We start from the raw sequence: 15549 nt of genomic DNA, 5'->3' as shown, positions 1-15549 counted from the left end.
GTGTTGATGCGTGCGTGAATCTGTGTGTGCGTGTGTGTGTGTGTGTGTGTGTGTGTGTGTGTGTGTGTGTGTGTGTGTGTGTGTGTGTCTGTGTGTGTGTGTGTGTGTGTGTGTGTGTGTGTGTTGGGGGGGGAGGGGTTGAAACAACTGACCTGAATAACAAATATGCAAAGAAGAGTCCTCATAATGTTAGTCATTCCTTTAATTACAATTTCACATTTTTAATGAAAAATCCTTGGCTGGTTTTACTGCATGACTAATATCTTAAGTTAACATGAATGCAGTTTTATTTTCCAGTAAATGCATGAAAATCATTTGAACTTCCTCCGTCCTTCTTAGTTCTCTGCATGTCAGTCTGGAATGAGACCTTAGCAAAATTTGAAAGAATCTGTGCAATGAAATTGCCTTCAGGTTAATGCACAAATGTGGAACAGAAAGTAAATCAGAAGTGTCCCAAGTTAGTAAGCCCTAACACTTAAAAGTGAACATCCTTTATTTTCTCTGCAGCTTGTTTTTATGCATTTTGAAACAGCTCCATTGATAAAAGGGGAAAAACGCATTTGGCTATGGCTATTTATTTGCAAAACTTCACATGGAAAGTACTGCACTTGAAGGCATTATCTGATAGAATACTAGGTGTGACACATTGTCAGGCTATAATTATATATTCAAGCATTTAAACAGACAAACCAGAATCAGCAACGAGTCAGCTATCAGCCTTAACAGTAGCATTTACTCACACTAAAAGGTAACATAAACAGAAAGCACATTCTTCTATGAATATGGCAGAATTAGGACAACTCAGCAGTTTAACAAATGAAGTTACCTGTTCTATTTGCCTGGATTTATTCACTGATCCTGTCTCTACTGAATGTGACCACAACTTCTGCCGGACATGTATTACAGATTTCTGGTCACGGTCATCTGACTGTTTCTGTTGTCCAGAATGCCAAAGAAGATCTCTTCAGAAAATATTGAGAACAAACAGGCAATTGGGAAACATTGCAGAAAGACTAAGACTTAAACAAGGGAATATAAGAGGACAGCAAGAGACAGCTTATGCCTATGCGGATTCAAAAGAAAAACATTTTCAGAAACAAAATAGCTCAAAGATAACACAAATTTGTACTGAACATGACAAAAAATTGAATCTTTTCTGCAATGTGGACAGAAAAGCAATATGTATGCTGTGTAATATGTCAAGCTACCACAGAGGTCATGGCGTTGTCACATTAGATGAGGCTGAGAAAGAATTCAAGGTAGGAATTAATATTGTTTTTCAAATGTAGTCTTTTCCAGAATAAATAAGACCATTAGAAACTTTTGGCAGTTTATAAAGAAACCACTATGTGCAAGTTTAAGAAAGGTGATAATATTTCAGTGTAGTGCATTTTTCAACAATTACTAGTAATTTAGAAGTAACAAATTAACAGATAACTTAAACTACTTAATTATGTTTTGATTACCTTACCTTCCTACTTGGATATGACCATTTGAGGAGGGTGGAACATCCTGCAAAATGTAGCTTCCTCGCTTGGACAAATAGATACTTTTTATTTGGGGGGGGGGTCAGCTTTCTTCTCTGCTATGTAAAATCGGATTCACTCTGTAATTTTGGAATAGTAAAATCCCTAATTTCAGTATTTCGAAATTACATAGCCGAAGACACCAAACACCGAAACCCTAAAACTGCAAAATTCAAAATCTCGACACTGCACTAAAGATACAGCACACACAAACACATACACACAACACCCCAACTCAAATCTAATATCCTACACTACAGATAATAAGAGGGGCAAGCCCCCTGCACCCCCCACCCCCTACTTAAATATACTAACGCCGAGATCGCACAATCAGACACACAAACAACTCACTCCCACATATTGTACACACCCTCGCACACACATCACAGTCAAAACACACACTGACACACACTAAAGCCCCTAACCAACAGACATACACATAGGTTCATAGGTTCATAGGTTCATACTAGGCTATCTGCCCTAGGGCATTTATAAGCCTAGTCAGAATGTGTTTGGCTTTCACCACCCATTTTAAATTTATTTTGCTATGCCCTTTTTCGAGGTTAGTATACTGTGCCTCTGTCTAACAGTGACACAGAAGTGATATATACTCAAACTCACATGTTACCATTCACACACCACAACCCTGGAAGGGCTAATTCAAAATCTCCGTACTTCTGGATTTTGAATTTTGCACTTCTGGTTTACCAGTATTTCAAAACTTCGGTATTTTAATTTCGAAATACTGAAATTCGGGATTTCACTATTTTGAAATTAAAAAGGGAACCTGTAAAATCATAATGCTCCATAACCAGTGCCCTAGCCACCGACTATCCCCGAGACTTCATTCAGTATGACTGTGGCCAGCACAGAACGTAATGGCATCCTAGTGGGTCTGGCTGTCAACATTCACCGGAAGGATACATTTATGATTTATTTTATTGTTACTCTCTCCCTTGTGGTTCCTGTGGTAAATTCCAGGGATGGGTGTGCAGTGGGGATTCGAGATTTTTCATCATACCTTCTTGTCAGCTAAGCCATGTCCCCACTCCTTCTGCTACTTTGGGTACACCCCCTGACAGGTATATTCCCAGCTTCCAGCAGGGATCATCACCAAAGATGCTCTCAGGGTTGTCCTCCCTCAGGATGGTAGCAGCCATTCCTCACTATCACTCTGCCAGTCACCCAAGATGCTAATCAAACCCAGATCAGCTGGGCAGCTGGGCAGCTGGGCAGTACTCAGGGTTTTAATTGTCTCTGCCACCAGAGTAGGTACGACAAACTAGATATACATTTAGCCTAATGTGCATTTCCCTGTCTGGCACAATACTGTTTTTTTCCCTAGAGACTTTACTTTGCTCACCCAAAACCCCTGCAGTGGACTGTGCCCCTGCTATGTGTGCTACTTAAAAATCAGTGCTGGAATTGCTTCAAAGGATGGTTTCAGCAAAAGACAGGTAGAAAACAAAAAATACCCTGCAATGACTCTTGTGGCTGATTATTTTTCTGTTTGCCAAATTCTTAAAACCAGCATTTGATCAAAATCCTACTCCCCACTTTCAGGGAAGGTGTGGGGAGAAAAAATGGGAAATGTGTAAGATGAATGGTTGGACTCTGTGGTAGAATTTGTTGACAGCACAAGTAAAGAAATGAAAGGAGTGTGTAGTTACAGAAAAATGCAAATCATTGGAATAAATGAATTTAAGGTTCCATTTGAAACATAAGTAATTAATAAAGAAGCCAAATATAGAATTAAACGATTTGTACTTTGGGAAAGACACATATGTATCTTTCATTCTCTCTCTTTCTCCCTGCCACTCACTCTCTCTCTCTCTCTCTCTCTCTCTATATATATATATATATATATATATATATCTGTATATGGATCTACTGTCTTTGAATGAATTTACATCTCAGCGAAACGTAAATCCGCAAATGTATTTACACGAAAATGCGTTTCAACGAAAATGCACTTTCATGCAAATCCATTAAAAAAAACAAAAAAATACTGAAAACACATTTATGCAGGGGGCAAGCCCCCCTGCAACCCCACACCCCCCACTTAAATATTCTCACTCAGAGATTGCACTACAGTGGGAAAAAGGGAACGTTCCCTCATCCCCACTGTACCACGATCTCAGTAAAAGTCCCATTAGTTGTACATCAAAGCATGTTTTCAATCAGCATCCCCCTTACTACTCTATTTTTCAGACTTTATTATGCGAAAATGCATTTTCGATAAAAGGCACTTTCGCGTAATTATATGTGGATTTATGTTTCGGTGAAACATAAATTTGCTTATATACTGTAGATCCATATATATATATATATATATATATATATATATATATATATATATATAGATTATATATTATAAACATAAATAGATCTAGCTTGATATAGCTGTCATTCATTGGGCTGACAACTCATTTGGCTGACAAGTTTTTGTGGTGGTAAGACTAAGGAACAGCACAAATGTGTGGATGTACATATGTGTGAATCACATTTGGTTCAATTCAAGCTTTATTTAGCTTAGGCACATTGGAATGTGCAGAAAATAAACATTTGAATTAAAAAGTGGCAGTTGTGAAAATGTGTAAGACTTTCTTACATCCAGTAATCTGCTTGTACAAGTTTTCATGGGTTAAGGTTACAATTAGGAATGGGTAAGGGGATAGATTAAGTATTGCGTCTGATTAGAGTTGTAGCTTTTCAGTGCCTTTTTGTCTGGATTAGTGATACTGTTAGAGAAAGGAATGTAAGTAAAATAATGTGCAGGGTTAGGGATGGGGTCAGAGTACATGTATGCTGAGGGTTAGCACATGAGTAAGGTGATGTTAGGGGGTGAACTTTCTCGTGTGCTAACTGCAGCCCTAACTCTACCTTTGCCTCTAACCCTAAGCCTACAAATTATATTTCTAAACACTTTTTCTCTGACATTAGCACTATGCAGATGATGCATGAGCTATGTTTTGTAGGAGGGGTTTACTGATAGTGGGGGCTTCACTCGTTTTGTGTGTCATACAATTTTACTGTTAACCAATGATGATATAATCACATATATCTATATTTATAAGCCCCTTACACATCCCAAATGTATATATACCAACTCTGAGATCACCATACCTCCAATGAAAGGGAATATTCTGAGAAATAGCATCTCGGACTAAGTATATGTAAGTCCATTTTTCAGCAGCCATGCAGTTTCTATATTTCGGGACTAACTCTAGCAGGTCCTGACATTTCAAATGGTTACCTAATAATGGTAGACCACTCAGAAAGCTTTAATTTAGTTCTTTTTCCTAATATTAGATTTTATTTAGTAAGTACATTTTTAAAACCTGTGAAATTGATGGACCTTACTGTGCAGCCAGAGAGAATTTCAAGTGTTACACAAGTGAGTGCTGACTATGCTTTTTAGCTGGCATGTAGAAATTCCTTTACATGAAGAAGACAAAGTTGATTGCAAAATTGAAGGAGGAAATATCCAAAGGCTCCATATTGTTGCTTGCTTTTGGCTTGCAGTTCAGTTACCTGCATTGTATTTGCTTACATCACTGATAGTTGATCTCAGTAGCTCAAGAGACACTTCCTTATGTGCTTTTGATCATTTCATGTAGACGACACTGATTAATACCGAAAATGCAGAATCTTTTGGGTGGTTTACTAACTCATCAACATCTCTGAGAAAGAGTAAGACAAATCGTTCAGTGCTTTTCATTTTTTTAGTAAGGTGCAGAACCTCTGGGTGAACCTATTAAAGTAAGGAAGCAATCCATACTGAAATAAGAGCTCTTTTCTTAGTGGTCAAGACCATAAGGTCAAAGTTTTGAAACTTCGATGATTTTGAATGGAGGTTGCCATACAGTGGTGAACGAGAAATTTACCATTTTCCTCACTGTATTACGATCTTAGAGTTGGCATATTTATTTAGCAGGGGGTCAACAATGTAAAAAAAATAGTTTTTCTTCTTTTTATTGTAATTTTGCAGTTTCAAAACTTCGATCTTATGGTCTCGAACATTTGTAGTTCAAAGTTTTGAAATTCGAGCCTGTAAAGTACAGCCGCATATCTATCTGTATATATATATATATATATAGATATATATATATAGGTTCCCTATTAGAAGACTGAAGACGCATTCTTTTGAATACATCTTGGTCGAACTCAAAAGACTGAAATGGCAAAATATCGATGCGGATTTTAAGTGAATTCTTTCCCTGGGAAAGAATTTGCTTGGCCGCTTCGTTAGTTTGACATTTTCGGCACTGTAGTGCGGTCTCAGAGTTGGTATATTTAAGTAGTGGGGGTGTGGGGGGCCAGCCCCCCACATCAGGGAGTATGCGAGCGAAGCCCCCACTTAATGTAATGTTTAAAGTGTTTTATTTATTTATTTATTTTTGTTGGAAGAGCGATTTTTTTTCCCAAGGAAAAAAGTCGCTGTTCCGACAGTTCAAAATTGTAAGCTTTTGCTTACATAGGGTTGATTAATGACTGTTCACTTATTTAAGCATTCAGTGATATAATATAGATCCTATATATATATATATATATATAATATCATGTACTTGTAATCTGGCAAACTCAGGTACATGCAATATGAGCATTTATGTACTTTTGCTGTGGCCAGGCAGTTATCATATGAGGTAATAAGTTTTGTTTTCTTATAGTGGATGACTTATTGTTTGACTTTTCATACACTGAGGATGGCTGTGCCCATACACTGCATATTCTTGCTTGGATTATACTGTGAAATAGTGTTGCTAACGACAGGACATGTGAACTTGTAAAGGATATTATATGCAAGAGTTAGGTGAGCAAATATTATCGTGTTAACCAGTTCAAAGCAATTTAGTTTTTCTAAATTGATGCACTGAAGGCATCTTTTTCAGTTGCTGGTGGCAAATTCAGTAATACTGTGGTATGTTTTCACAATTTTTTAATAATGAGGGATGAAAGCTTTTTTAACAGTTTTCACCTTATATTTGCAAAAGAAGAAATGATGGGTTTACTTTTGAATGGGTAGCTTGCATGAAGAGTTGTTTGGCTCTGTAGAACAGGCATTTCTTTTATTCTTTTTTTCAACTGCAAATTCTGTATGTAAGCCACAATTAAACTCTTAATTAGTAATACACACCTGAGATATTTAATGGACTTCACTAACTCTAAGATGGCACTATAGAATTTATGAAAAAAGACTATTGTGTGGCTATACAATATTTTTAAATTATTTTTGTTTACATTTTTATTTACTGGGTTGTCACTTTAATTCAAGACCCATTTTCTTGGAGGCTGCAAGTGCTCCCTTGCTAAGTGACTTATTCAGAATCACTTAGCAGACAAATGGAGACAGAGGTAGTCAAACATATGACAAAAGTTACCATTCAGTTTTAATATTGTTAAGGTGAAGACTGAGTTTTTCAGCCAATGCTGTAGAATACTAAGGTCAGTTTTAAATGAGTTTTGCTCCTTTTTCTATGGCAGTGTAAACATTGGAGATAACTACTTAATTATCGTTATATTAGATCAAGCAATATCTGGTCACTGTGTTGGCATCAGACTTCTCAAATGGCTCCGAATTTCAAGTATGTCCGTAATTTTGGCTGAAATTTTTGCTGTCTCCCCGGAGGATTACATTTTGTAAATATTGACAGTAATTAGAGTTATAGACTTCTTTTACTTTAGATAACTTGTGTTATTTCACTTTCTATTATTCTGATATCTTTTCAAGCTAATATTTATAATATTTAAAATAAGTTTCAGTGATTGTTCCTGATTATTTCTTGGTCTGTCCCTTATGTTAAATATGAGTTGAACAGCTATGGCTGGCACATTTTATATAACAAAGGATTAAGTGGTGATCCCCGAAGAGCAGATAATATTATGACTCATGATGATCATTTTTCCTATGTATCAGAGGGCAGACTGTTCTCTAGTTTTCTATCAGAGATGTAACTTCCAATCTACTGTAGGTATGAGCTACATATACCAGTATCTTTGACTGACCTGATAGGCATGGCAGCTGACCAAACTTAATGGTTTGAAAAGGTCTTAAGTTGTTCTTAAAACCATTTCACCACTGTTGATAGTTTTTCACCACTGTTGACTGTTTTCCTGGTATATTATGACATCATTATTAAGAAATTCTCCATACCATACAGATGGTGCAGTGGTGCAGCGGTAGCATTGTCGCTTCACACCAAGAAGTTCTCCAGTTCAATTCTCGGCTGTAGTGCTTTCTGTGCGGAGTCTGCATGTCCTCCCTGCGTTCATGTGGGTTTTCTCTGTGTACACTGGTTTCCTCCCACATTACAAAACATGTGTCTGGAGTGTTTCTCCCTGGGACTCTGCTGAAAATTGGCTTCATTCCAAGTTGGACTATCCCAGTAAACAAATGTAAAATAAATACCTTGACCCAGATATAAGATCATGTTGAATGTCTAGCCTTAGTCTACGAGGTATGAGATGGGTAGCAGACTGTCAGTTTGACACAGTTTAAAGGAACTTAGCCCCATTGGTAAAAAAAAAAAAAAGAAACACAAACACAAACAGTTTGGTTAAATAAAGTACTCCATAATAAGGAGGGCGAGTTAAAGAATATAAAATATGTTGCAAAAAAAAGGCAACATTTAATAATTCTTTAATTTTTTAATAATTTTTTAACAGTTTTAACATTGCGTATCTTATGAAAGGCATACAGCTTTAAATATGGAAACACTTGATAATGTCCTAATTAAACAATTATACAATCAATTAAGCAACCAAGGGGTATATAAGGATATAGGTTGCACAATAAAGTTATCTTGAGAAAGCCCGGGAGAGCCCGGGCGAAAGCGCTTGATCCATTGGAATTATTTGTTGTGGTTCACGTTTTTTTCGAGTGAAGAACAGAACTGTATTACCTATTTGTATTGACTTCATCAAAACTCTTTGTTTTTACTGGCTCTACTTTAATAAAAATTGGATTACTAAAGAAACGCTGGTTCCGTTCCGTTTCCTGCTGTGGTTTTCGCTGCGAACCTTGAGGTTGTCCTGCATTGTTCTTGTTTTGCTTATTAGTTGTTTGCTACATGGCGGAAGACGTAGGAACCTCGGACTTTAACAATACGCCCAACATTCTAATTGAAGACAACAATAGCGATGACGACGCACCAGTAACACGGGGAGAATTTAGGCAAGTGATTTGCCTACTCTCACAACTCAGCGGGTTACTCACGAAAGATGGTACTACTAACGTTATGGCACCACCACCAAACCAGCAAGAACTTTTAATTGAAAAAGAACCGACGGTAAAAAGGAAAAGATTGTCCACGGAAGTATTTGAAGACGACCGGGTATACAACCAGAGCTCCCAAAACACACGAAGCAAGACTCCGCACCCAAACCTAGGACAGCAAAATAAGGATTTTAACCTAAAAAAATGGACAAGCAAACATTTTATGTTTGCACAAGGTACTGTACAACAAAATTACAATGTTCAAAATAATAATATTGAACATTTGGTAACCGAATTAAACAATAAACTGTATGCATTCAGAACGGCCCAAATGGAAATAGAATACTTGACTGAATGTGTAAGGGTGGAACGTATCCCAAAAGGGCTACAGTGTAATAGGCTGCCAAATAATGCACAACCGGGTACAAAGCTATTTAATGAAATCACTGCTTTGTTTAATAAAACAGGGGTAGAAATGTTGAAATTGATGATTAATGACTATGAAAGTAAAGCTGCAGCCTTGCTAAATGAAATTGATAAACTAAATGATAGTATAACAAACAATATGAATTTTAGTGGGGTGAAACATGATTATGAACAAGCATTTAAAGAGGTAGATGACCATTGTAATAGAGTAGTCATGAGAAAAATCAAGAAACTTGAAAGAGATTTAGAAGAATATAGGAATGGCACAGCATATTGTTTTAGTAAAAAAAGCAGAATTGTTTCAACAAGACCTAATTACCAGGAGAGAACAACTAACAATGAAGTTAATGTAAATGAAAATAATGATTGGATAGAGGTTCCCAGAAGAAGCGAAAGGCTTGCACAAAAAAGCAATCATGGTAATAAGCAGGTTTTTCAGCAAGCACCAGGAAGACAAATGAATCGAGAAGTAAATCAATCGGCACAAATGTGGAACAGATTCAGGAGATAACCTCCAATACACCAGGTGTGATAGGAACAATAGATACTAGAAACCAAGAAGAAACCACTCACACATCTACCCATGCATGCACAATAGCCAAACAAGACAATCTCTCTATATATAATTTCACAGAGGTAGAAATTAATGGGACATTTTTTGAACTTTTCAAAAAGGGACTACATTTTGTACCTGATACCTCCATTAATATTACCAATACTATAATTGATTTAAAACTATTTATGAGGCAATTGAATTTAAATATTTATTTTGGTAATATGCAAAACACACAACAAGGATTGTGCAGGAAAAGCACATTTAACCCCCCACTGCATTCTTCACTTAAAATTTATGAGGAATTAGTGGAGAATGAGTTTAGAAGGTTGAATAGACAAAGCAAATACAAAGAATCTAATAACTTCCCAGATGAATACAACAAGTTGCTAACATTCTTGAAAAAAGAGAAAGTAAGGGTGATGAAAACGGACAAAGGGGGTGGGGTAGTACTTATGTATCAACAAGTTTATGAAACTTATATTCATAACATGTTACATGACACAGAACAATATACACAAATCTCTATAAACGAAAGAAACATAGCTTATAGTAAAATTAAGTACTACTTAGAAGATCACCTTTTACAAGGAGCAATAAATGAACAGCTTTTTAATTATCTCCTTGTACAAAAATCATTAACCCCCATAATTTTTGGAATACCAAAAGTCCACAAGGGCCTTCAACCTTTAAAATTTAGGCCAATAGTAGCGGGAGCAAAGGGCATTACTGAGCCACTAGGAAAATACATCGACAGTATGACCAAAAAATGTTTAACATCATTAGAATGTATTTGCAAAGATTCATGGGAATTTTTAAAAGGAATAAAAAATGAATTTTTTGCAGAGACACAGTTTATGATTACCATTGACATTATTGACTTATTCCCAAGCATCCCACATGAAATAGGACTTGAATGGTTTAATGAAATGTTAGTTAAACTCACGACCTTTAACGGTGATATCATTAAGTTAATAGTAGAATTTATGGGAATTATTTTAAATAACAATTTCATAATTTTTAATGGAGAACTTTTTAAACAAAGCAAGGGTGTAGCCATGGGTACACCGTGTGCATCAGCATATAGGTTCATAGGTTCATAGGTTCATACTAGGCTATCTGCCCAAGGGCATTTATAAGCCTAGCCCATAGTTATTTGGCTTTCGCCACCCCTTTAGTTTGAATAAAACTATGCCTATTATTTTGCTGTGCCTCTGTCAAGCAGTGACACTGAAGTAATCCCTGGGGTATATCTGCGATCCCCCATCCATTGGTCAAGATTCCTCTTGAACAAGGCCAGCGAGGTGCTCTGCCTCACATGTACCGGGATTTTGTTCCACAGCATAGGGAGTCTCTGGGTGATGAATCTGTCCCTCCAGCATGTTCCCTAGTCCTACACCATTGGGAACTGGAACACATCTTTACATCAAATTGGGCCAAATACATTGTCCACTACAAAAGATTTTTGGACGACATATGCATTTTATGGAAAGGTACTTACCATGATTTTATTAGTTTTATAGATTATATTAACAGATCTACTAACTTTTTAAAGTTCACCTATGAAATTAATTCCAATCAATTACATTATTTGGACATTAATTTAATGAAAAATAACGAAACCAAAAACTTTGAATCTAGTATCTATAGAAAGAGTACTTATTCAAACATGTTTTTACATTTTGACAGTAGTCACCCATATTTCCAAAAAAAGAGTACCCTTAATGGCCAACTAATTAGAGCATCAAGAATTTGTAGCACAGACCATTTATTCCAAGTTGAAATGGAATATTTAAAGACCCTTTTTCTAGAGAAAGAGTACCCTTTAGGTTTGATTAACATTTTAATTAATGAAATTTCAATGAAAAGAAATGAAAAATATGCCCCACTTTTAAATAATGAACTTATGAATAATACAAAAGAAATTAAAAACAATGAAGAATACAACAAGCAGGCATTTGTATACACATTCAACAGTGATAGTAAAGAAATAGAAGCCATTATTACAAAATATTGGCCGGTGTTGTCAAGCAATTTGGAAATTAACAAAATGATTCCTAAATTACCAAAGTTTATAAGGAAGAAAAATAACAACCTTAAAAACCTTTTTGAAAAAGAAACAAGTAACAACCCAAACAACACAAAATTAATGAGGGGTACTTATAAATGTGGAACCTGCAAGCAATGTGTTTTTATGCTTGATGACATAGGTTTATATTTAAAATCAAGAAGTATAGGTTTATATTCCCTAGGGCATTACAATTGTAATTTGAAGGGTATAATATACTTAGGAATATGTCAGCATTGTTTATCTTTTTACGTAGGAAAAACAGAACGAACGTTAAAAAGAAGAGTATATGAACATTCCTACGAAATAAAAATAAAGAAAGAAACAAATGCATTCTTCAAACATTCTTTAATATGTAAAGAAATGAACTTAAAATTTTTAGTGCTTGAGCAGGTAAAAAATGACATTAGAGGGGGAGACTGGGAAACATCCCTGGAATACAGGGAATTAGTTTGGCAAATTAAATTAAATGCTGCAAAAGCACCAGGGCTAAATGAACATGTTAGTATAAGTAGTGTATTGAAACAGAGAAGGGCAAAACTATAACAAAACAACAATGATGTAGAAATTTAAGCATGGATACTAAGAAAAACAGGTTTTTCAAAATGGTTTTAAGTTTTTAAAAAAACTTTGGATATTTTATATACACATAATAATATATTGCATAATTAACTAATAATTATTTATTTATTAAAGGTAATAAGGTATATATTTATTTAATGGTTATTTTATGGCCTATTTATATAGTAAAATTAAAATTAAAATGTAAATAAAAAATACAAAAAATAAATGTTATAAATTCTATGAAATGTACATATGTATTTTTACTGTTATTTATATAGGTATTTATAATATTTATAATATTTATAATAATTATAGTTAATTAATTTTTGAAGTAGGAACTAACATTTTATAAACTCAAATAAAAATTCTTTTAATTGTAGAAAATATGAAAATCAATAAAAACAACAGTAGTAATATATTAATTTTAATAATTAAGAATAATAGAAAAATGTAGTACATATCCATAAAATGCTAATATATCAGTGACCAAATTAGTGAACCCAATGTTAAGAGATGACAAACATCATCCACGATTAATCCTTATAAGCATGGCTTTCTACTCAAGGGCAAGGAGCACAATAAAACATAAAAAAAGAAGTTTATTTATCGCAAAAAAAGCGGCCTGGTTGAAAGTCTACCACATACACAAACACAAACAGTTTGGTTAAATAAAGTACTCCATAATAAGGAGGGCGAGTTAAAGAATATAAAATATGTTGCAAAAAAAAGGCAACATTTAATAATTCTTTAATTTTTTAATAATTTTTTAACAGTTTTAACATTGCGTATCTTATGAAAGGCATACAGCTTTAAATATGGAAACACTTGATAATGTCCTAATTAAACAATTATACAATCAATTAAGCAACCAAGGGGTATATAAGGATATAGGTTGCACAATAAAGTTATCTTGAGAAAGCCCGGGAGAGCCCGGGCGAAAGCGCTTGATCCATTGGAATTATTTGTTGTGGCTCACGTTTTTTTCGAGTGAAGAATAGAACTGTATTACCTATTTGTATTGACTTCATCAAAACTCTTTGTTTTTACTGGCTCTACTTTAATAAAAATTGGATTACTAAAGAAACGCTGGTTCCCTTCCGTTTCCTGCTGTGGTTTTCGCTGCGAACCTTGAGGTTGTCCTGCATTGTTCTTGTTTTGCTTAAAAAAAAAAAAAAAAAAGTAATGGCTCAGTAGTTGTTTAGATTTATGAAGTTTCCTTCTTTGTGTCAATTTTGCAGATTGAAAGCACTGCAGTTAGCTAAAACAGGCTAGGTGTTTTCTACTGATTTATCTGCTTATCATGTCTGAAAAAGTGGCATTATTTTCTAGAAATGATAGTTGGGTTTCTCAGCCATTTCCTGGGATAAGGAGGTAAGACAGGAATTAACTTCTGAGGTATCAGTTAGTACTAAATGATTAAATTCTCTTTCTCAAAACTGCTCAGTGATTTGACTAAGGGTGGTCAACTGAAACAGGATTTTTTTGTGTTGCAGTCCTATTGAATTTTCAGAGGTTTTTCTGCGGTTCACTTTATAACGTTATCATCTGTTTTGTACTGAACTGACTTTGCTTCTCCTCCTCTTTCTATCCCTCTTAAGTGCAGCAGATTTCATTTTTTAATCGATCGGTACTTGCTAGCTATGTTTCGGGCTTATTTTTACAGAAGAATATGTAGTTTATGATTTCTGTGGTGCATTTTTGAATACATTAAGTCACTCATCTACTCTGTGAAGCCACAGAATGGGGGATCTGTCTGTGCACCATGCTTACTGGAAGTAAAACATCATACTCTGAGTAGTTATGTCCTAAGGGTGCTTTTAACAACTCAAACGCTGATGTAAGAATATGGCAAATTAGAACGTCAACCACTGTAATTGTGGAAACAATATTTCATGAGTAAAACAGAGAATAACTGTCTAAGGCACATCTACCTTTTGCTTTGACAAATCTAGAAGTATTCCTGAATAAATGCGTCAGCCAGTGTGAAGAGTAAATGGAAGGATGGGAGGAGAACTCATGGAGGGTCCATACAGTCTATGAGAAAAATCTCCAGGAACAGAAACCTCAGCTTCATTGCTCCCTTATAGTCATCTGAAGGTTGCAGCTATCAGAACGAATCTGTAACCAGGAGAGGTGCAGTTGCTATGTACATTTGCATATTTGGTTCCTCCTATACAGACATTAAATTTCAGAGAATATTGCCACTTGCATTGTATCATAAGATCATAGGAGGTCACTTGGGTCATGGCCCGAGGGCCCTTACAAGCCTAGTCAAGTACAACCCTTGCTGTTCACAGATGCACTGTTTAATTTGTTAATGACAAGAATAGACTCATCTCTTGCCCCTTTATGAGCTCTTTCTTGTCTTTAGCTGTTGTAGGCAAAAACATGTTTCTCTTAAAAAAGACAACATGGACACATTCTCACATTCATCCATAAGCACACATACACACAAACACACACACACACACTGCTACTCTACTGATCCCCTAAATGATTACCCTATTGTGACTGCCCAGACATACGCACACACACACACACACACACACACACACACACACACACACACACACACACACACACACACACACACACAAACAAACACAGACACACACTCTCACCTTAGAATACACATATATCTCTGTGGACACATAGACAAACTGCCACACAAACCTGCACAATGACACACATACCCTCCTCAATACTTCTCTAAGAAACTCACCAACACTTGCTTGCAATGTGATGTCTTGACCTGGAAGTAATGGGATAATTCTGCATTTTGGCCATTATAACTAACATTACCAAACATGTTAATTTTTGTAGCCAAATGATTCTCTGAATTGCCCAGCAGCATAACTCCCTTCCTGCAGGCATTTCTGCGGAATAGTGCATTGCTAATTAGCATAGCTCACTCCCACAAATGCCTCATTAGCATTTAGCATTGCCACAGAGGCAGCCCACTACAGTGATTCTACCAACCATATTATCACTACAGTGGGCCTGTCTTTGAATTGGAAAGGGCATCTCTCAGGGTTGACAACAGAATATAGGACTGACTACTAGAGGTATCCTTTTTGAATCCCAACCATCATATTTTAAAGTAATTAACAAATACTAAGTGCTAACAAAATTAACTCTGCTTATACTAACGTCCAACAAAATAATAAGAAAAACATAACGTAAACCTGCCAGTAAG

At 35.6% G+C, this 15549-nt stretch overlaps 1 protein-coding gene across 1 annotated transcript in view; it reads left to right on the top strand.

Annotated features, from left to right (window-relative positions):
* The first annotated feature begins 493 nt into the window (after positions 1–493).
* Positions 494–15549, top strand: part of LOC122794692 (E3 ubiquitin-protein ligase TRIM17-like) — a 512331-nt gene continuing 497275 nt past the window's right edge. The window contains exon 1 of the mRNA XM_044063323.1: positions 494–1259. Within this exon, the coding sequence (XP_043919258.1) occupies positions 777–1259 (483 nt within the window). The 5' untranslated portion in view covers positions 494–776. The remainder of the gene's footprint in view (positions 1260–15549) is intronic.

This window comes from Protopterus annectens, chromosome 2.part1, assembly GCF_019279795.1.
Source record: "Protopterus annectens isolate FY-2018-M chromosome 2.part1, PAN1.0, whole genome shotgun sequence".
Classification (NCBI taxonomy): Eukaryota; Metazoa; Chordata; order Ceratodontiformes; family Protopteridae; genus Protopterus; species Protopterus annectens.
The sequence above is the reverse complement of the archived record's forward strand: the minus strand, read 5'-3'. Positions and strand labels throughout refer to the sequence as shown.